Here is a 24,056-nt window from a genome sequence, read left to right as displayed (position 1 = left end):
CACATGATGACAAAGGCTTCTTCTTATATTTATATGGAAATAAATCCCATTGGACTTTGTGGAGTTTATTTGTCAGTAAACTTGTGCAAGATTTTATTGTGCTGGATGGCATATTGATCACTTCAAAGCCATTGCTACGACAGTCTGTTATACATAAAGAACAATAAAGCAGAAGCTGTTAGACATTTCTATGATGATGGCAGCTACTTGAGTATTTCATTTATTATAACTTGTAGATGGTGACAGTCCCATTCGAAGACACTTACCAACTTGTGTACTCTTCAGTCTTGCCCATTAGGGCCGATCAGACTAGCTTGGAGAATGCTTATTAGGTGTGAGGAGCACCACAGTCTTTCAGTGGGAGATGGCCAGTTCACAACAACAACAACAACAACAATAATAATAATAATAATAATAATAATTATTTATGTTTCCCCGCCTCTCCCAGTGGATCAAAGTGGGGTTACAGACTAAATAAAAGCACAAAGTGTTTACATCAAAATGCAATGAAAAACAGCTAACACAATAAAATATCCAACATCAGACAATAACCTTAACTATCTCAGTAAAATCTAAATAACAGATGTATTGAAGACTAGTGAAAGTACTAGAGAATTCACTGTGTCTTGTTGTTCCTCTTAAGGTGCATGTTGTCTATCAAAGTTGCAAGTCAGTTTCCACCCAAGACATACCCTGGAACATAATTGAAATTCTCATAAGAAATCTTTGTCATTCAAGAATCATTGGAACTAAATGGCACTCTGGTATCTTGCCTGAAAGTGACAAAATGAACTAACATAGCACTATTAATCTAATCTAGTTACTAGTATACAAGCTAACAAAAACAAGACCTTGGCATGTGCTTACAGTTTAAACTGGATTTTTCCCCAGTCAAGTGAGGATTTCTGTAGACAACAGCCGATGATTTCCTTTTTAAAAAAGCATCTCTCTGCATAAGGCATTAACAATCTAGTTTCTCAACAGGTGGCATTTCTACTTGTTCACCTTTATGAGAGCCAAACTTTCCACAATATTTCCTTTTATCACTAACATTTTGTATCTCTTTAAGGCAAACCTCTCTTTAGGAGAGGTTTGGAACACCATGTCTTCAATATATTTCCTTCCTTTCCATTCCCATAAAAAACAATTACAGCTCTTTTTCATCTAAATTGATATGCCTCAGATGATGATGATGATGATGATGATGATGATGATAATAATAATAATAATAATAATAATAATAATAATAATTTCTTACCTCTCCTTGAGGCTCAAGGTGGGGTACAGCATGTTAATATACAAAATACAATTAAAAACACAGGCACCCATAGTTAAAGTACAATACTATGAAATCATTAAATTACACTCACAAGACTTCCTATACAAATTAAAAAGTGATGATGTAAAATTGACTGGATAGGCCTGCAAGGAAGAGATATGTCTTCAATGCTGTTTTAAATGCAGTCAGCATTTTCAGTTGGCATCTCTCTTTCTGCAATCATTCCACAGTTTGGGGGCAGCAGATGAAAATGCCCTCTGGAATACTGTTGCCATTATAGTCCCTGGCTGGTTGGAGTAAACATTTCCCAGATGTCCTGACTGTATAGGACAAATTGTATGGGAGAAGGTGATCCTGTAGGTAACCTGGACCCAAACCATGTAGGGCTTTAAAGGTAATAAGCAACACTTTGTACTTTGCCCGGAAGTACAAAGTACGGAAGTAATTGGCAGCTGGTGGAGTACAGGGGTACCCCGGGTTACGAAATTAATTCGTTCCGCTGCCGCTTTCGTAACCCGGGATACTTCGTAAGGCGAAAAAGCCATAGGCGCTAATGGGGAAAAGCCGCGATTTCGTGTGAAATAGCGCCGAAAAGCACCAAAAAAAATTTCGTAACCCGAAATAACCTTCGTAACCCGGAACAGTTTTTTTGAATGGATTTTTTTCGTAACCCGGAAATTTCGTAAGGCGGCGCATTCGTATCCCGGGGTACCAGTGTACTTTTAAGATTGATGTAACGTGGTCACTCCTGAATGTACTCGCAATCGAGCACATTGTAAAAGTACGGCCTTGAGGTTACCAGCGCATGCACTACCATCTGGAGAGATGGATCCAGGAGCATCAAAACTATGGTTTGGAGTGTTGGAAACTTCCAAGAGACTTCTTTACTTTCTCCTTTCTCCTCCTCTGTTGTACCCCACTTCCTTCCTCACTTTCTGTGAAGCAGTAACCATAATTTGCTGTCATATCTCTTCACACTACATAATTACAACACTTTGATATCACTTTAATTGCCTAACTGTATCTTATGTAATCTGGGGCCTGTTACAGACTGCCAAAATAAAGCTGCTTCGGGTCTCTTTGGAGGTATGCTGTTTAAATGATGCATAGGTCCTAAGAGTCCGGAGGTCGCGCCAAAGCCACACTCCATTCCTAAGCACTGGAGGGCAGCTTTGGTGCAGCTTTTGGATTCTTAGGATGCATGCATCATTTAAACAGCATGCCTCCAAAGAGACCCGAAGCAGCTTTATTTTGGCAGTCTGTAACAGGCCTGGGATTCAGTTTTCTTTTAATGATATATTTAGAATTCTCACCCAGAGAGCTCTAGTGCCTCAGAAAATTTCAAATACCAGGATCCCATATAATGTAGTTAAATTGGGATAACAGTGCTATCATTATACAGTGTGAATGAGGTCTAAATCTTTAGACTGTGGCTAGCATCTCCTTTTCCACATGAAATGAAAACCCATTTCAGGTCATGTTTCTGATTATCATACCATAATTAACAACAACAACAAATTACCTGCCATAATTTGCTAATGTAGACATTGTGGCAAAGTATTTGTTGTTCTTATTGTTGCTGTGTGCCTTCAAGTTATTTCCAACTTATGGCAACCCTAGAATGAACCTATCATGGGGTTTTCTCTGCAAGATTTGTTCAGAGGAAGTTTGCCATTGCCTTCCCTTGAGGCAGAGAGCTTGTGACTTGCCCAAGGTCACATAGTACTAACTAGGAAGTGGAGATGGCATTTTTGAATAAAAGGAGTGGAATGGCATGTGCTTATAATCCTGAACTGAGCATCTTTCACATAATGTGAGTGTGTCATATTGTGAAAACCTATATTTTCATCAAAGGGATAATCATTATCCAAGATACCCCTGTTTATACTTGCAAATAGTTCTCCAAAGATGTTTATTTATTAATTTATTTCATTTATATCCCACCTTTCTCCCCGGAAGGACCCAAGGCGGTTGCTTCACTGACAAGGCTAGATCTTCTTTTTTACTGCAGCAGGCTAACATGGCTAGCTCCTTCAAAAGGGCTGATTTTAAGCAATTGCATGAAAATGCAGTTGGCTGCAAATTCCAAGTCAGAATCATCCATGCCATGGCATTTCCAATTTCTGTGTGTGGTTGTGAAAACTGGTGGTAGTGAAGAAAGCTGACAGGACAAAAATCTGCTTATTTGAAAAATGGTGCTGGACAAATGTTCTGCAGATGCTATTCACTGCCAAAAAGACAAAACGAATGAGAGAAATCAAGCCAAATGACTAAACCGAGGCTGTTGTACCAAGGACACATAATGATAAACTGACATGACATGACTTATTGCAAAATACAGTAAGATGGGGGGGAAATGGAATGTGGTAGGAACAGAGGACAACCACATTAGAGATGGATTGATTCGGAAAAGGAAGTTGTAGCCCTCAGCTTGTAAGATCTTGAGCAGGATTGTTGATGACCAGGGCTCCTGAAGGCCCCTCATTCGTAGAGTCATTATGAGTCAAACAACAGTATAATTATGTCAGTAATAGAGCAAGTTTACTTGCATAATAATGGAGAATAATATTTTAAAGACACCATCTTCTGTCATAACATTTGTCATAACATTTGAATTCTATAACCTTTAACACACACACACACACACACACACACACACACACACACACACACATTATGCCATTCTTGAGTCCCAATGTTGGTAAAAAAGCTGGGATATAAATGAATAAATAATGATAATACAGTAGGAGAAAAGCTTTAGAAATGTTGCTAAAGTTTTTATTTTTATCTTTATTATTATATTTTAGAAGAAGATTCCTACTAGCATTGCTGAATCTCCCAAGACACAGGCAAGTGGGACCTCTTCCAGCAGTAAGGTAATTTGAGCAGCAGTAACTCTGCCCATCTTCTTGGAAATATTACTAATGCTCTAATCCTAAGTGCTTTTGCTGGTGTCATCTGCCTAAAGTGACAGATTGTCTCTGCAGTGTTCTCATAACCCCATCTTTGGGGATGGTATATGCTTACTGGTATATGCAGTTGTTGTGTTGTAGGTGTGTAGTACTCTCTCTGTATATGTGTGTCTTCAAGTTACCTGTCCATCCATGGTGATCCATGAATTTTATAGGATTTTCTTAGGCAGAGGTAGTTTTTCACTTCCTTCCTCTGAAATACAAACCACAGCACTTGGTGTTTGCTTGTAGTCTCCCATCCAAGTATCAACCAGGGCTAACCCTGTTTCCCATCCAGATCCAGACAGGATCTAGTGCTTTGTTGGAGTTAGGAAATCCTTTCTGACATTCAGAGCAGATGGGAATCTTTAAAGTAAAAGGTAAAGGTGTTCCCCTTTGACAAGTTTGCCAAATTATATCCAACTGTAGGGGGTAGTATTCATCTCCAGTACTAAACCAAGGGAACCAATGTTGTCAAAGACAACTCTGTAATTATGTGAACCAGCAGGACTGCACAGAAGGCCGTTACCTTCCCACCAAAGTAGTACATATTTATCTACTGGCACTTTTACATGCTTTTGAACTGTTCGCTTGGCAGAAGCTGGGACGAGTGACGGGAGCTTACTACATCATACAGTGCTTGGGCCTTGAACTGCTACCTTGCCAATCTTGCAGTCATCAGTGTCAGCATCTTAAACGCTGAGCCATCACGCACTCTTAATCTCTCCTCTCCCCTAGCTTTTGAAACTAAAGTTCTTCGGAGTTGAATAAAACAGTACATCAGTTGCTGGTCTGGGAGGAGAAGCAAGGAAAAATAGTCCCACTGGCCATGTTTGATTCCTTGGTTTTCTTTAAAGATTTAATTATGGTTATTGTTTTAAAATCTTATTTGGTTGAATTTTAAAATAGAAAACAGTGTAGTTCAGACACTGAAGGGCCTAGGAGGCAGAGGAGCAAAACTAAGGAGGGAATTCCTGCTATCTCTGATCCCTCATTAGTGTTAGGAAATCCCCTGCTGGGGGTTGTTTCAGGAGTAAGACCTATCCAGAGCAAAGCTTTGAAATGTTTCTGCAACACTATGCCCAGAATACCCTTGACAGTTGGGTGCCTAGTTTAAGAGAATGAAATATTGAAGGAAATTAAAAACATGTAAACTATGATGATGATGATGATGATGATGATGATGATGATGATGATGATGATTTATTTCTAGCCCACCCAATCACGAAGAATCCGGGCAGGTTACAACAATAAAATACATCAAATTACAATAGAGTTAAAAAAATCAAACCCTAAACCTACCCCCCCCCCCATTCCCATAACTAAAACAGAATTAAACAGTAATAGTATAAAAACATTAAAAACATTAAACAAACAAAAAATAGGCAGAAACCTAGGTGGGGAAGAATAGACAGGTGAAGGGACAAATATCTCTATATCTGGAGTGGGTAACTAAGTTGGAAAGGCCTGCCGGAAGAGATCCGTCTTGAGTGCTTTCTTAATAGCTGCCAGAGTAGGAATGTGACGGATCTCCTCTGGCAGGTCATTCCATAGTTTTGGAGCAGTAGTAGAAAAGGCCCTCTGGGAAACTGATGTTAGCCTAGATTTTTTTGGCTGTAGTAGATTTCTTCCAGAGGACCTTAGTGTGCAGGACGGACAATAGGGAAGAAGGCGTTCCCTCAAGTACTCTGGGCCCAAGCCATGTAGGGCTTTAAAGGTAATCACCAACACCTTGTACTTTGCCCGGAAACTAATAGGCAGCCAGTGCAGGGACTTCAAGACCAGTATTATATGGTCATTCCTAGAAGTTCCTGTAATCAATCTGGCTGCCATATTTTGTACCAACTGAAGTTTCCGAACTTGGCACAAGGGTAGCCCCATGTAGAGCACATTGCAGAAGTCCAATCAAGAGGTTACCAGTGCATGTACTACTGTTTCCAGGTCCCTCGGCTCCAAGAAGGGGCGCAATTGGTGTATCAGATGAAACTGATAGCAGGCACTCTTGACTGTCGCATCCACCTGAGCTGTCAGTTGGAGCGACGAGTCAAGGAGCACCCCCAAGCTGCGAAGAGAATCCTTCAGGGGAAGTGTGACCCTATCTAGAACTGGCTGATACAACTCCATTCTTGGATTCAGGGTTCCTATAGCGAGTATCTCCGTCTTACCTGGATTCAGCTTGAGTAGGTTTTCCCTCATCCATGCCTGTTTCTAGAAGGCATTTAGTAGTATTAGTGTGTTTCCAGATGTCCATTAATCATAGATGCCTTCTCCAGACCAACACTCTGTTGTTTTTTTAAACTACAATTCAGTTGTGGCTTTTAGGAGGCATGGGGGAAATTTGCCATGTTTGTGCTCAGCAAGTCACTGGTTTATTTGTTTGTTTAAGAGCCTGAAACAGCTTGAAGGGAAGAGGGAATGTATGGAAATTCTCTTCCTTGAGCAAAGGGCCTTTTTACAAAAAATATAATTTGAGGGGGTGCAGGGGATGCTAGATATTATAGATTGGGAAGCATATGTAGCCCATCACTTGCACCTTTCCCATCCTGCTTTAAAATCAAAGCAACAAGGTGTTGCATTATTAGATTTTCGCCTCTTCCTACTGATCTAATGACATGCAGTCTCACAATATATCTTAAAACGTTAGCTCTTTGGGTTTTGTTAGGTTTGTCAGTTATTGGTTCTGTGCCTATTCATTCCATTCTTTTTTGGTGATGATGCAGGGTGTAGCTGTTTGTACACATTTCTTAGAAGTGCAGCAGGGCACTTCTAAAGTTTTTTTTTAATAAACCAGAGTGTAACTTACTGAGATGATGCTATTATTTGAAGTGCAGATTTTCTCCTCTCTTATTTTAAATTTTTTAAAAGCACTAAAGTGCAAAAGTCCCATTTTATTGATGCACTATAACCAAATGAATTTAAAGAAGAAAGAGACGAAAGATAATTTTCTATTGCTATATTTCTTAATATTAAAAATAAACATGGCCAAGGGTGGGATTAAAATGTTGCGACTGGTGCTGTGAATTGCCAGAAAAAAAATAGTCTGGGTCAACGGAAACATCATATGGATAGTCTTTTTAAAAATCCAAGGACTACAGCAACAAATACCACAACCTCTTGGTGCATTTGCCGCATCTGGAGCACTCCTTATTGAAATTTTAAGTCTTCAGATTCTTCTGAGTAAGTAAGCAGGTGTCAAGGACAACTGTCTTAAAACAGTTTGTTTAGTACAGTATGTTAATAAGTGGTGAAGGGAAGTGGTATGGAAGGTATGTGTAGCCTTAATTCTTTACACTTGTTAGAAAAGGAGAAGAATTGCAAGTCAGCAAGCCCCTCTTAGTGTCTTCTATAACTCTGCTACATTAAAAAAAGTGAAATCTTTTGACTCAAAAATACTGATATATATGATCAATTATATTCATTGTCTTCTTGTTCTGGAGCCACTGAGGTGTAATACGAACACTTGACTAGTGCATCATTATTCCTATTCAGTTTTGGCTATGCTAGTACTTGGCTGATTTCTCCTTTTCTTGTGATGATCTCTTGAAAGTATTTGAATAAATATTCATAGGAAGGTGGAGCCTTTAAGCCTGCAGAGCAGAGTGTTTGGGGGATGTGCTGTTTGGATTGGCTGTGTCATCCTCAAGTGACAAGGGGTTGGCCAGGACTGTGTTAAAACTGAAACTGGGGCAGAACTGATAGAAGCTGAAATGAAAACAAGCTTGTGATAAGGATCCATGTGATCTGCTTATTTAGAAATCAGCAGGAAATATCCTGGGTGTATAAAGTGAGTACTGTGTTGGTGCTTTCTCTGGGACACTTTCATTTCTGTGTTTCTACCAGTAGTTAGATGAACGTTGTTGTCTGTTTCCTACTTCCTTTTCTGCGCATCTCCATAATGCATAAATACAGCCTGAATTGGCTTGAGACAGGTTTAGTAACTGAACTAATTCCATTTCTGTAGTTGTGGAAATATCTGCTTTGTGTTTTTTGTTTCTAACACTTGATATGACAAGGGCTGGTGTTGGTTCTGTGTGTTTCTCAGAAAGGAGTGGCGCTTAAGATCCTAAACAAAATGTTTAAAGGTCAGTAAGATTTCTAGGATTACCAGGCTAGAGATTATTCATATAAGTCTCACTGAATGAACCTGACTGTCGGAATCCCACAGTGGTGTCTTACATATTTTGTGTGTCATTGCTGACAGTCTCTTTATTCAGGATTTGGGAATGAGTCTTCAAGGTGTGGCAGTCAGTTCAGCAGGATATCTTTCTGTGTTGAGGCATGCCTAGGTGACTCTTCAATCCCAGGAGCTGCATTTACTTTAATGTTACGTTTTAAGTATTTACTCCATAACAATGAAGCTGAATGCCAGATCTGTTGCTAAGTTAGGAGCCTGTTTCTTTCTAAATGTATAAATAACTGCTACTTTTTAGCCTCTCTGTTTTTTGTTTTTTTTTAAATAGTCCTTTTTCAGCAGTGAAGTTTTGTGTTAGTTGCTTGAGTTAAATTACATTTCAATTTTAAAAATTACTGGATCCTGCTACCCGGGATAGGGGCAGGATATAAATTCAATAAATAAATCAGTCTTCAGTCTTAAATACTTTTATATAGAAGTAATTGACCAACCAAACGTGGTGTTATTTACTTTTGAGTAGACATGCATAGGGTTGTGCTATCAAACTAATGTACAGTAACCCCTTTAGTGATATTAAAGTAGCTTTATTGCCCTAATTTTCCAGCCTGAATGAATTGAAGTTTGTCACAGCTGAGTGGAGAATAGTCAGAAAGTTGATGTGGTTCATTGCATACATGCTCCATTTTATCATATACTCTTGAGGATCTATTCATATGTTGAGCAAATTAAGGAAACTCTTCCAGTTGTTTCAGATGTAAAATAGTAGAGAACCATGTCAATAGAAATTCCATAGAAATTAAAATAAGGAAGTTTGAGGGGAGAGTTGCACCAGAGCAGTCTGTTGTGGGGGGAGTACCATTTGATTAGAAATTAATTAATTAGTTAAGCAATAGTATAGCAATACAGTCTTTCCTCCTGATTCGTGGTCTTGCCATTCGCGTCCCTTGGTCTTTTGCAAACGGCACGCCAGGAGGGACATAATGGCACGAGCGTGGAAATGCACCTCCGTTGTAATAAATGGGGTTCCAATATTAACAATATTCCTGATTCGTGGGAGGGGGGGTCCAGAACAGATCCCCCGTGAATCAGAAGGGATGACTGTATAATTACCCATTAGAGTATCTGATGGGACAGGAGATGGGTGAATTGAAATGGAGCTGGGAATCCTGTTATCTTATCTCCAGTCTTACGGTTACTTTCATATTGGGAAGGCATGCAGTGCAAGGGAATCCCATTTTGGCATGCAGTGCAAGGGAATCCCATTTTTATTTCTAAACAATGACTAGATTCCCCCGCATTCCTTTCACCATCTCAGTTGGGAAGGCAAGTGACACACAGAAGGATCTCCTGGTTCCAGGATGCATGGCTTGGGGGTGGGATAGGGGACTTCCCAGACCTTTTCCCTAGTTATACGTATTAAGTCTATGGGACAGATGTTCACCTACTTTGAGGATATTATTTTGTACTATTGGACTATTTTTGGTCTTCAGTTATTGTAGCATGAAGCCTTTTCACAAGAGATCAGATATACTCAAAATGATTGATTACCATTAGTGTGACTAGGAATGTGTGGAGGGGTGTAGACGAGGTGACACCCTAAAAGGGGGATGACAACACCTCAAACACTTACCTTTTGGTAGAAATGGTCAGTGACATTTGCCTGCTTCTCTTTAAAATGAAGAGATGGTGAGCATGGGGTGAAACTAAGTGGGAAGAGAAAGGAGGGACCCTATCATTTTTTAAAATTTCAAATTTCAAAATTTTAATTGTTTAAAAATAAATGTTTTGAAATTTTTAAAATATTGTATTCTTTTAAAATTTTCTTTTAAAACATCACATTTTAACAAATCATCACTATGTATATGCAAATAAATTTAGGTTGTGTGTACGATACTGTAATTTGAAGGTATAATTTTAATTTTGCTAGTTGTTTATGTCACAACTATTAGCATTACATTCAGTGGTATATGGGAATTACGATTTACAAGTACCATTAGTGCAAAAAAAGCATTAATAAGGATTCTGTATGATGTGAAATGGGAGGAGGTCAATGGTGTGTGTGTGTGTGTGTGTGTGCGTGTGTGTGTGTGTGTGAGACACCATGAGTTCACCAGATGACATCACTGTTGAATCCCCTTCATTTTTCCCCCAAGAGCCGGCAAGAAATCACAGAAACAAAATAAAATATCCAGCCTCCAGTCAACTAAGTCTACAATCTTTTGAAAAATTACTTAGGAGTAAATTCCATTGAACTTGGTGGGAATTACACTTGTCCCTCCATATTCGCTAGGGTTAGGACCACAAGACCGCCTGTGAATATGGAAAAGCAGCAAATAACAAAAACACCATATTTTTACCTAAGATGACACATTTCTAGGAATCTCTAGCTCTTCCAGTGCAACTCTGTGGTTAACATCTGCCAGACAATGACCATAGAATTGCGGTGGAGGAGCTACAAATGCCTAGTAGAGTGTTTGCACTAGGAATCTCTAGATCCTTCAGTGTGACTTTTGGTTAAAGTTGACCATAGAGTTGCACTGGAGGACCTAGATATTCCTAGAGAGAACATACAGTGTGCCCTTTTTTTTACACAGGGGATCCGTTCTGGACCCCCGTGTAAAAAAAAACTTGTATGCTTGAGCCCCATTGAAAATAATGGGGCTCATGCATGGCGCAGTGGCACACATGCGCCACAGGCATGCACCCATTACTCTTAATGGGATGTGCCACTCCTTGCGCCCTGTGGGCTCCCTCACGGCTTTCAGCGTATGCTGAAAGCCGCATATGGTGCACCCGTGTATGACACGAGCGCACTGTATTAATCAAATCCGTGAATAATTAAATCTGCATATGTCAAAGCCACAAATAAGGAGGGATGAGTGTATTTCTGAGTAAATATTGATAGGAATATATGATAAGCATGTCAATTAGATTCAAGTCCATGTTGTTTTGGAATTCCTACCTTGGATCTAGAGTTCTTGAGAGCAGAATTGTGCTTGAAGCATGTTCCTGCTGAAAAAGGTTGAAGGGAGGTGATTTGTCTCATATGCTTTGAAAAGCTGCTCTGTTGCATTGGGAGACACTCCAGATGCACAGTAAAGGGTGGCTGTACAGGGAAAGAGGAACTGGTGTGATTCTCTGCCCCACGTTTTCCAATCAAAGCTTTAACTGGATTTGGACACAAATGACAAATATTGCAGTTGATGGGATGTATGTGGTAGAGCCAGCCACCTGCATTTTTTGTATATGACAGTGCATAGCTGGATAAGAGGTCTGTTAGAGATGCACAGTTTCTATTAAGCTGACTTTGCAAATCTGTAGCAATTACTTGAGAGAGCCAGTAGAGAGTGGTGGTTTGAGTATTGGTCTAGACTCTGGGAGAGCAGAGTTCATATCCTTCTTTGGCCATGGTCAAGGGTGACCTTGAGCAATCATACTCTCTCAGCTTCAGAGGAGGGCAATGGGATATCCCTTTTGAACTTGTACTGAGAAAACCCCATTGAAGGGTCACCTTAAGTTCATCACAAGTCAAAAAAGACTTGAAGGCACACAACAACAGATACTTGAGAGCATGAGTTGCCACTGGTTGGACCAAGAGGCAGTACTGCTAATAGGATAGTAAAGAAGGAAACAAAGGCCTGTTACAGACAGCCAAAATAAAGCTGCTTCGAGTCACAGTGGAGGTATGGTGTTTCAATGATGCATGCGTCCTAAGAGTCCAGAAGCCGCACCAAAGCCACACTCCAGTCCTTAGGCCAAAGTTCTTGGCTTATGTGTTTGTAATGTCTGGAACTGAAACAAACTAGGGAAGTAATTCCGTATATTCAAGGCTCCCATCCAGTGACTTGTAGTGGTTTTTTTTTTCTATTTTCATTTAACTAAACATATTTACTGTAGTTTTATCAAGAATCTGGATGCCCTAATGTACAAGGGAGTTTAATTTGGAAGTATAAAGATGGAATGTCTCCTCTTTCTTGATTATATGATTTTTGGCTTGATGCAAACTTTTTCAGATTTTATATGGAACTTGTGTGTGGATTTGTAGTTATATCCTTGGTGGGAAAAACAAAAAATTCTTTGAGAAGTGGGGGAGGGAGGAGAATAGTTAGTTTTTTTATTCTCCTTTTCAAACAAAAATGATTGTAGGTGATTGTAGGTTTGAGTACTGTACCTCCATTTCAAACTTGCTGTTGTATTCCAAATCCAGATGAATGTATGTGACAAAAGGGTTTATATGCATCAGTTTCTTCAAGACAAATTGAAATCTCAATGTGGTAGATTTCAGCTGGCAGGATTTTCCTGTCCTATGTCCCTCTTCCTTCCCTATTCATCCACAACAGCAGTAGTCTCACTGCCTCCAGCATGTGAAGAGTAGCTATGGAGCATTACTGATAAATCTCCTCTTAATGGAGACTTGTACAACAGGGCTGGGAAATGACTGACCCACTAGATGTTATGATTAACAACTCCTATAATTCCTTATTGCTAGTCATGCTGGCTGAAGCTTATGGGAATTGTAGGGCAAAATGTCTGGTAGGCCAAAAGCGCAAACATTCTGTAGAGCAGGCTCAGAGAAGTCTTCCTATCTTATTTGTTTTTACTTTCTAACAGCCCTTGGCCATTGGTGAACTATGATGGAAATGGTAATTCACTATGAATTGGAGAGTCTCAGTTTCCCCACCTTTGTCTTCTTGCTCCAGCTTCTTCTTTCAAGGGTACTTTGCTATGTGACTGTGGGCCAGACATTGTAACTCTTGGAAATCTTCCCATGGTTGAAGGAATATCAAACTAGAAGGGGTTTCTTGCCCTCCCTTTTCCTACAGAGGTTTTTGCCCTCCCTTTTGCCCATTAATATAATTAGGCATGTATCTATTAACATAGAAAAGAAAAGTGAAATCATAAGCTGTTTTTAAAACAAAAAAGTAACAAAAAGAAAACAAATTAAACTGAAACGTCTACTGAGTTGAAATATACACTGAATGTTTTTCTTATTGGAGTGGCAAGGGGGGGAGTGGGATAGCCATGTTTCCTTTGGTTCACTCAGATATTGCTATGGATAGTGGGAAACTGGTCTTCTAACTGCTGTATCATTTCTGTTGGTCTTTGGGCCTTATATTAATTATTAATTAATATTATTTCACATAATTAATTACTTAGCTCTCTTAATTTCAGATTGTTTCAGGGGGAATCAGTTGTGAATGGGTATTTTTATAGTTTTGCTCACTTCAAAATTTGGTAAGCCGGTCATGCTGCATATGGAGGCCCACTTTCTCATTGTTCTGATCAGTTCTCTGGACTTAAAAATCTTGGTCTGAGGGCACCCATGTCCTGAGATGCCAGCTCCTCCACAAGTATAAATTTAGATGTTATAAGGCCTGGATTATATTGTTGCAAGGGACCTCAAACCTTTCAAACAAGTCTGTTCTGCTATCAAACAACTCATGCAATTAGGAAACTCTTTCTAATGTTTAGATATAATATTTTCTTGTTATTTGAACTCATTGGTTAAATTCCTACACTCTGGACCTTGTTGTTACTGATTGTGAAGCATTTTTAATTTTTTTTATCTCAGCTGTTTGGTAGTCTGTGACTTTGATTCTAACATAAGAAAATGGTATTTTCAATATGGAGGCTTCATTACTGCTGTCTATTTAAAATCGGAATTTTCTGTTTTTGAGTGCAGCCAGTTACATGCAGGTCAGCAGGCAGTTCTTCATTCTTGTGCATTATAACTGGGTGTGCCTCTCTCTAAACAGCCTACAATCTCTCCAATTTCTATTTTGCTATGAATCATTCAGCTATTGTTGGTTACCAAGCAACACTTTTATATTTATTTCCACTGCCAACATGTATTCATGTGTTGTATCAGTGGATGAAACCTTACTTGTCTTAACCTTTTTGGGGGGGATATAAAATATAATAAATTAATGACAAAACTTTTGATGAATACTTGAAAGGAGATTAGTAGAGGAAATGAGTACTAAGCATTCTATATAGTTGCCTGCCAGACAGGCAATTAACGAAAGGAAACTCTGCTGCCTTGAGTGTTTACTTAATCCTGTCTCACAGCCCTTATGATTCGCTTGATTATTGTTTGGGTGGTTAACAAAGATGGCATATTATTGACATTTCTGTTGTACAAACTGCATAGTTAGATTTCTGAGCTGTGTAACTATGCACTTGTGAATGCAAAATTGACAAGTAACTGTAATTGGTTTCACTATATTGGTAGGTTGCCATAAGTCAACATACAATTTGAAGTTATACGTACACACTCTGTTCTATTCAAATTGTAATACAGTGGACCCTTGTTATACACTGGGGGTTGGTTCCAAGATCCCCCATGGTTATCAAAATCCATGGATGCTCAAGTCCCATTAAAATAATGACATAGCAAAATGGTGTCCTTTATATAAAATGGAAAATCAAGGTTCGATATTTGAAATTTATACTTATTTTGAACATTTTCAAACCGTGGATGCTTGAATCCATGTATAGAAAATCCATGTATAAGAAGGGCCGACTGTAGTTTCCTTTTAATTCTTCATTTTTAGATAGGCAGTGCTTTTCTCCCTGAACGTAGTTTGCACAAGACTACAAATACTGCACATAGGTAGAATATCGTATTGCTGGTTATGGCCTGGTTTGAATGAAATGCTAAAGAAACTGTGGTTTGCAATTATAGGCATGGTCTTTGGACTCATGTGCTCCTTAGCTCTTTCTGACATGGCCATCAAGAGATCAAAATCTTTGTTTATAGTGTAATCATAAACCAGGTTGCTTCTGTACCTGTTTAAATTTAACTGTGGTTTAGGGGAACATGTGGCCAATTAAGGAGAGAAGCAGATGGCCCCAACTTGGATTGATCCTGGAGCTGGTATGGGGACAGGCAGGTGTTTACATGCCTGGCTGACCCTGTACCATGGACCGGCTAATGCTGCTCACCCCTTACCTTATTCAGCTGTTGTCACTAGTGAGAAGCCCCCCCCCCATTGCTACTTCTGATGGGGAAAAGGGGCACCTGGCCATGTTGTTACAGCCAAGCATCCCATTATCACATCAGATGTGGTGATGGGGAGACTTCTCACTAGCAGCAACAGCTATGTAAGGAAAGGGCAAGCAATTTCTGCAAAACTCTGCGGGAAATGGCAAGTTATTTAAACCTGCGTTAAGGGCCTTTCGTCCCAGGATTAGACCCATGTCCAGTCTTCTGGATCTGGGCCCAATCCTGGCCCAGGCTAATGGCCTGCATTGTCCAAACAGAACGATGCGAGACCAGAGGGAACATGGGCCTTTTGACCCATATGGACAGCTCCCATGTCTCACTATTGCTGATGGTGCCTAGGGGTAATAGGAATTCTAGTCCAATGACGTCTGGAGGGCCACATGTTTCCCAGCCCAGGTTTAGAGAAACAGTTTGAGAAGCAATAATTTTAGTTGGACATGTTTCCCTAAACCATAGTTAAGGTTAATTACAGTTTGTCTGTGATTTGAACATAATGTTAAAATGTGATTTAAAAGGCAGGTTTCAGCTTCCAGCCACTTTGGATGGCAGTGTGAGAGGATGAGAGGGGAGCAGAGAGCTGACACAGCCAAGGATCACCCATATAATTCAAAACATTGATTTAGCATGGTGTCCAAATAGTCCAGTTGGTCATTTAAGTACGGTCCAATTGTAAATATCCCTGCCAATCCAGCTCTCAGTCAAATTTTAAAATGAGAAGTTTTTATGTTTTATTGGGCTCTGTATTTGTGTTTACTAAATGTAGGTAATGCTGGTTTTATGAGTTTTATGAATATTAATATCTGAAAAGGTTTTCCCAGTAGTCAAAACTAGTTGAACTGAAATGTTGCACTTAAGTGTTGCTTTTTGGCTTGTCAGAGATATCCAGTCACTGTTATGGGTAACAGAGTTTAGGATTAGATAGGAGAAATGTTCTTATATTCTTATTTGATGAAGAAAAACAAATTGATAAAGGCCGTTTATTGGTTTGTTTAACAGGAAACAAGAAACCAAAGAGCTGTGACTTACCATGTCAACTGACCATGGCTACTATAGTTTTAAATGTTTATATTTCTGATAAATACAGGATTTGACTTGGAGTTTGTTTTTTCTTGGGGATGAAGCAGACTGGCAGCTTGGAGTGGCCCAATCATCCTGGAACTGCCAGAAACATGCTGCTTGCAAGGAGCAGCTTTTCACTGCTCCTTTTCTGGCTGCCTGAGGCGGCCATGGAGCAACTTCCAGGCGTCAGAAACCACACTTTTTGGCACATGTATTTTGGGCCTTAGATGGCTTATAAATAGACTCAGTCAAGGAAGCCACAGCCCTGGGTTTGCAAGACCTGAGCAGGGCTGTTGATAAAATTCTGCCTTGCCATGTTACTGCATTACACTCTTATAGTGCTGCTATTCCCCTTTTACTGCTCTGGCTGCCTCCTGTTGCATTTTGAGGCTTGTAGTTCAGTGAAGCCCAAGAACTCTCTGGCTGAGAATTCTAAATGAACCTCCTTAAACTATAAATCCCAAAATGCAACAGGAGGCAACCAGAGTGATAAAAGTGGATTAGCAGCACTATAAGAGCATAGTACAGTAATCTAGTTGGAGATCTCTTATTCATTGTTTGTTGTGTGTTTTCAAGTCCTTTTCGACTTATGGTAACCTTAAGGCAAACCTATCATGGGCTTTTCATGGCAAGATTTGTTCTGAGGGGGTTTGCCATTGCATTCCCCTGAGGCTGAACGAATGTAAATGAGTCAGATAGAGGGGTTCCATGGTTGAGCTGGTAATCGAACCTTGGTCTCCAGAGTCATAGCCCAACAATCAAACTACTACACCATGCGGGCTCTGCTCTTATTCATAGAATTATCATAAGTCAAAGCCAATTTGATGGCAATTAACAACATACTTATATTTATATATGTGAAGTCGAAGACTTTCATGGTTGGCATCCATAGTTTTTTGTGGGTTTTTCGGGCTATGTGGCTGTGTTCTAGAAGAGTTTCTTCCTGATGTTTCGCCAGCAGATGCTGGCAACCCACAAAAAATTATATTTATACACACACACACACACACACACACACACACATATTAGAATTTAAGGGGTAAACCCCTATTTTAGCATGCCTTAAATTGCACTTGTAAAACTAATTACAGCTTTTATTTTAGAGGTGAATAATATTGAAGTCAATTGTTCTTGTGTGCCTGCCTTCAAGTCATTTCCAACTTATGACAACTCTAAGACACACCTATCATGGGGTTATCCTGACCAGATTTGTTTAGAAGGGATTTGTCTTTGCCTTCCTTTTGAAGATGAGAGAGTATGACTCTCTCAAAGTCTCTCAGTGGGTTTCCATGGCTGAGTGGGTATTTGAACCCTAGTCTCTAAAGTTGTAGGTCAATACTCCAACTACTACATCACACTGGCTCCCTATTGGAATTATTACAGTTGCTCAGTTTGACTTCACTTGAGAAGAGAATTTTCAATGGAAAAATGTATTACGTTAAAAAAATATCCTATTTGATCTATTTGATCTGAAGGGAGAAGCGGGAAATATAAATATATTATTATTATTATTATTATTATTATTATTATTATTATTATTATTATTATTATTCCAGCATTGAGTTCTCACTATGGTCAGGTAGATATCTGCAACAAACCTGCAGTCAGGGCTGTAGAATGACTGAATATTCTTGCTCATGTTCCCCAGCAACTGATATTGTCAGGCACATTGCCATGGATATTGGAGGCAATATATAGCCATCATGATTAGTAGCAGTAGACAGCCTTATCCTCCATGACTAATACCTTTTTAAAGCGTTCTAAGTTGGTAGCCATCACTACATCTTGTGGAATTCTTATAAGGCTGGTGTGTACTCTTCCACAGTTAATTCTTCTATTAATATGCATGTTTACTACCTGACAATAATGAATGTGACTAAGAAAGGGTGGAGCAGATACTCATTAGTCCTTTATTAAGGTGACTTTAAATCAGGCATTTGATCTGGCATTGATGGCGTGCTGTAGAATGAAAGTATGACCTCACAATCTAGTATTTATATGGTGGCAGTAGATGGAAAATGTGGGCAAATTTAGATAATTGACGAAAGCTTTTTGGCATGACATTTGGAAACTATTGAATTCTGTCTCTGTTGAACCTTCTGAATAAATATTCTAGGTTATTTGAAATCTGTGTGCTGAATTTATACAATATAGACACAAAAAGTTAATCAAATAAGGTGTAAGTTTTAAATAAAGGAATAATTTAGTATGATTCTTCCACAAGTATAAAGCTTTACTTTGTTCTTATCAAAAGGCCTAGCTTGGACTTCTTTATATATATAGTTGCAATGCTATTTTTAGGCTGGCTTTGGAAGGCTGGGATAAAGATGGGAGTGTGGGTGCTTAGCTAACTAGTTTTAAAAATAATTTTAACAGTGTAATAATAGTTCAGAATTATGGCCTCAAAAACAGGTTCATGTGTACATCATTAACCTTGATGAAAGTAGGGTGGGAACTTCATCTTGATTATGATATTTCTTAGTTTGCTCTGTAAACAGCCTTTAATTATCTTGTTTTTCTTAAGTCAAAGCAATAAGTATTTGTTCCTGCTAAGAATCCTAGAAAAATACATTCCATCCTTAATCAAGTCTCTTTAATATTTCTGATTTCTTTGGATATTTGCAACTTTTTTCTTTTCTAAAAGAAACCAAAACTGGGTTACTATGATAAATGTGCAGATAAGTATCGGTGTAAGTATTTTATTTGATTTTGATAGATCAGGTCATATCCAACCATCAGTTTATTAATAGCACATTTTCTTCCAACCTCTTAATTTTAGTTCAACTTTACTACTTATGAATAAATGTGCATCTTATTTAATATTGTTACTTTAACTGTTTTAAATAAAGTTATTCCTGTGTGTTAAATGCAGCTTGTAGATAGAGAGAAATCTGCATTCTCATCAGATTTAGTAGATTTCATCAGATTTAGTAGGCTTCAATGAGCTTTGGAAAACAACTATGTATCTTCTTTGTTCTATTGGGATGAAGGCATCATAATTTGAACATCACTGTTAATATATCTATTGGATAATTAATTGATACACTTTTGTACTTCAATGCAGGTCTCATCTTCTTCCACTGTTGCCTCAAAAACCACTGCTATGAAGGCTTCTGAAACAAAGGTACGTCTTCTGAAATAAAGATAAGTCAGTGGCCTGTTTGCCTATTTACCTATCTGAAAGCTAACTGTTTCTTACAAGGCTGATATATGTTGATGTTCAGAATTTTGATCTGAACACAACCTTTCAATTTCTCAGAGACTCCTTTTAATAAGTAAGCTGGGAATTCAGTGGCTGGCTGCATTGCATAGAGAATTCCTAAAAACAAAGCCACTGTGGTTGAAGCTGGAAAAACCACATTAGACCAAACTCAGCGAAAACATTGTGTACATAGGCTGGTGATAGAAGCTTTACCAGTAGATCGAGGAAGATGTGACTTGTCACTTGCAACAAATCATCCTTCCTCGCTCCACCTCCTGGAGTTCGCTACTCCACGTGCAATTTTGTTCCGGAGGGTATTCCAACCCTCTGGAGTAAATATAGAAGGTTTGCAGGGATCACTTGTGTAGACAGGAAATCACTTCTTCCTAAATCCACCTAGTGTCAGTGTAAGTACTCAGTTTTTACTGGGTTTTACAGTATCAGAGCAAACTGGAAATATACATCATGAGGAAAATAATTGCACACTGGTGTAGGCAATGTATATTGATAAATATTGTGCAGTAAAGGAAAATTAATGTAGACAGTGAGTGTTCCTTGCAGTGCCTTCATCACCGATATATTTTTAGAAATTCTGCTTGTTAATTTGTAGCATTTTAAAATGTCTCCAAGTATCTGTGAAATATACTAATTCACCAATTACATTCATAATTAAGGCTGGCAGACCCAGACCAATGCGTATGAAGCTAGGAAATATTAAATTATACATTGCTGAGTGTTTTTATTAAAATCAAGAAGCTTCCTAAAAAACTGTGAATAATTTTCTGGTAAGACAGGATTGTCATGACTTATAAATATATTTCTCATTCAGTACATTATCAGCAAAAATCTGAGAGATCTGTTCCTATACTCCTTACATGTGTCAGTCTTCAGATGGTCATATAAATAGACAAGTTGTTCTTGCCCTATTTATAGATTCAATTAGATAGACCTGGCATACTTCTTATCTTGTAAATGGCACTACAAAAGCCAATACAAAAGCCAAATGTATTAAGGTAAATCTAGTTGAATTCAAAAGCCTGTTTAGCAAACAGCAAAGATTTTCATGGACTGTGTCCCAGAAACATTCAAATGGCTCTGCTCTTTAGTAGAGATGTACATATGCAGAAGTAGTTAATAGAAGGTCCTTCTATAGGAAGTTGGAGAGTCACTGAGGAATAAAGGAGCTGTGGAAACTGGTCTTCAGAGAGTCTCTTCATTATCTTTTAATAAGGTTGTTATTGATGCATCACAAAAAAGGATGTCAAGCATCACCGAAAAACAGAGAACTAATTTGAATTAATGTATACAGACAAAGAGCCGGTGATGTATAGTGGCTTGATCTTTAGACTATGACTCTAGGGATAAGGGCTGAATCCTGGTTCAGCCATGTAAATCCATTGGATGACCTTGGGCAAGTCACACATTCTCAGCTTCAGATGATGGCAATGGTAAACCCACTTTGACTTGTCAAGAAAACCCCATTATAAGGTTATGTTAGGGTCACCATAAGTCGGAAATTACTTGTAGGCACACAACAATACAAGCATATACATAATTACTAACATTTATGTAGAAATACAATAACAGCACACCATAGTAAAGAAGACTGACCCAGTGACTTGCGTACCTGCTTGTGAGGTGACCAAGTGCTGTTGATGGGGTATCTTCTCAAAGTCCCTGGCCTCTCCTCTGAATTGTTCTCTAGCCTAAAATACCCTAAAGCAGTGCTTCTCAAAAATGTTTACCCTTCTGAACATCTACATGTGGATGTCGCCCCCCCCCCCAGTTTGACATTGTATATGAATAAAAATATTTTAAGTGTGTATTTCCATTCACACATTCATGTATATTCATATTTTAACAGTTTATAAGGAAATAATATTATTCATAGAATCATAGAATCGTAGAGTTGGAAGAGGCCACAAGGGCCATCCAGTCCAACCCCCTGCCATGCAGGAACTCTCAATCAAAGCATTAAAATTAGAACAGTTTTAATTAAATAAATTCAGTACTTAACTCAACATGTAAACCGCTTTGATCACCGGAAAAGCGGTATACAAATAAAGACTTATTATTATTATTAACATATGTGTACATTTGAAACATACTGTTTCACATACAGCCATACTCGGCTCCTTCTCCTCTGCCTCCAAGGGGGCCCCAAGCAACAGGTGCCCCTGGCTTCCTCCTTTGCCAGGGGCCATCACAGATGCTGGCTCTCCTTTGGCTGCCATGCCCCGAAGGCACACTGGTGAGACTGCAGCAGCATCTTATCTTGAGAACTGGGGCACTGATGGGATGGGTGTGTAAAGAAGAGGCAGCAGCTTAGGATGGGCTCTGCCAGACACCCATGATCCGGTGAACTTCTCCGCTCTTCTCCTCCCTATGGCAGAAATAGCTGCTCCAAATGCCCTCTTCACCTGTTAAGGACAGAAAGGGTTTCGGAAGTTGAGGAGGAGAAGGGATCAGGGCCTCTAAGTCTCACACCTTTGTTGAGCAACTCTTGCACCCTACCCTAGAGAGCCTGTCCTACCATTTGAAACCATGCCAAAAATGAATACCTGGTGCTGTGGGCTATATTTCAGAGGAAGGACCTGGGAAAACCACTTCTGAGTATTCTTGCCTAAGAAACTCATGGAGTGACCATAAATCAACAGACACCTTGAAGGCACATACACGCATGTCTTTAATTTATTCAGAACTGCCTTCAGTTTGTCTCTCCTTGTCCCTGGATAGGTTTACCAGCCATTCCTCCAAATGCAATTAGCTCTGGGTACTCTGAGAGCCAGCATGGTTAAGTGGTTTGAGTGTTGGACTGTGACTCTGGAATCCAGATTTCGAATTCCAGCTCGGTCATGGAAATCCTCTGGGCGACTTTGGGCAAGTCACACTCTCTCAGCCTCAGAGAATGACAATGGCAAACCCCCTCTGAAAAAGCTTGCCAAAAATCCCCATGGTAGGTTGACTGCCTTAAGGTTGCCATAAGTCAGAAATGAGTTGAAGGTGCACAACAACAAGCTCTGAAGCCATCTGCAGCCAAAATACTTGTGCCAAGGAGAGAGTGGTTATATGTGTAACAATTTTAAATTCTTCACTTGTTTTAATACTCCGCTATCGCTGCATCTGTACTGCAGAAATAATCCAGTTTGACACCACTTTAACCACTATGATTCAATGCTATGGAATTCTGGGAATTGTAGCCTTCACTGTCAGAGAGCTCTTCAATTCTCAGAATTCTATAGCACTGAGCCATAGCAGTTAAAGAGGTGTCAACCTGGATTATTTCTGCAGTGTGGATGTAGCTAGTCAGCACATTGGACAAGGATTTTTCTGCCTTTGAGGAATGTTCTTATCTAAAATTTTACTTTGGGGGATTCAGTGGAAACTTTTTTTCTTGCTTAGATGTAGCTCATTGGTGAAAGGTAAGCATCTCCTTAAACTAACCAAGCAAGGAAGGGGATGGCTCCTCAACATCTTCCCTCCCCCTTGCTCCCACCTTCCTGTTCCTGATCTCCTTTGGAGGAAGAGGGAATGCTTTAGGTGTAGAAATGGAAGGCGTACTTCCAATATGAAAAATGAAAAAAAAAGTGCTTAAATGGCTCATGCTTCCTTGGTGGCACAATGATAGGAGTAATGTTATATTTGCTGCTAGTACGTATCTGCTTGTACTAGTCATCACTTTACTGCCTATCCCAGTAAAGGTCTTTCATTAAAATGGAAACAGTTACTGCAAGTACGTAAAAATGTTATGAAGATAATGTACACTAAGCTGTTATTTATTGTTTCTCAAATAATGAAGCTGGTGAGATCAATGTTCTAGTTTTTTGTAGCAATCTTGATCTGCCTTTCCAGTTTTACTATTTTGTAACAAATTGAATGATGTTTACACTCCAGCTATGAACAAAGCAAATGCCTACTGGTAACTAGCTTGTTCTGTGTATCAAAGGAAGCTTTTGGGCTTGTGTTTCTCCAACAACAGACTTCCATGCCATAAAATCACCAAGGGCACTTAGGAGAGGAATTTCTGATTTTGTGTAGTACTGTAGTCTGCTATTTAAAGGAAAGCCACTGGACATTCTCAAGCCCTTAGCTATTACTGAAACAGTTCTTTGGATCTTAGTGAAAATATTTGTACATTTGGAGTTCAGAGCTAGCATATAATTCCTTACAAGTAGAGCTGTCATCTGGAACAAATTACTTGGAGGGAAAATACTTCTGAGATAATGAGGGCATAATGGCAGTCATTTTAAAGAATAATGTCAGAGTCATTAATTTGTTTGTATAATGAGCTCTGTTTACATGTTAATATTACACATTATTTTGGGGAATGGAGAGGGACTGCTTAACTATTATTAACCCAGGGGCTGTACAGACTGGCACTTTGTGCCTGCCTGTACACATGGTCATGGCTGAGCACCCACACGCTC

The 24,056-nt window shown here is 39.2% G+C and overlaps 1 protein-coding gene across 7 annotated transcripts in view; it reads left to right on the top strand.

Annotated features, from left to right (window-relative positions):
* CAST (calpastatin) overlaps positions 1–24,056 on the top strand; it is a 98,490-nt gene that overhangs the window by 32,419 nt on the left and 42,015 nt on the right. For 4 of the 7 annotated variants that reach the window (XM_042448317.1, XM_042448318.1, XM_042448319.1 and 1 more), the window contains exons 3-4: positions 4,087–4,155; positions 19,492–19,551. In XM_042448317.1, the coding sequence (XP_042304251.1) occupies positions 4,087–4,155; positions 19,492–19,551 (129 nt within the window). Of the gene's footprint in view, positions 1–4,086; positions 4,156–7,887; positions 8,015–19,491; positions 19,552–24,056 lie in introns of those variants that run through there. The other 3 variants (XM_042448322.1, XM_042448321.1, XM_042448320.1) reach the window with 2 other exon arrangements.

This window comes from Sceloporus undulatus, chromosome 2 (genome assembly GCF_019175285.1).
Source record: "Sceloporus undulatus isolate JIND9_A2432 ecotype Alabama chromosome 2, SceUnd_v1.1, whole genome shotgun sequence".
NCBI classification, from domain to species: domain Eukaryota; kingdom Metazoa; phylum Chordata; class Lepidosauria; order Squamata; family Phrynosomatidae; genus Sceloporus; species Sceloporus undulatus.
The sequence above is the reverse complement of the archived record's forward strand: the minus strand, read 5'-3'. Positions and strand labels throughout refer to the sequence as shown.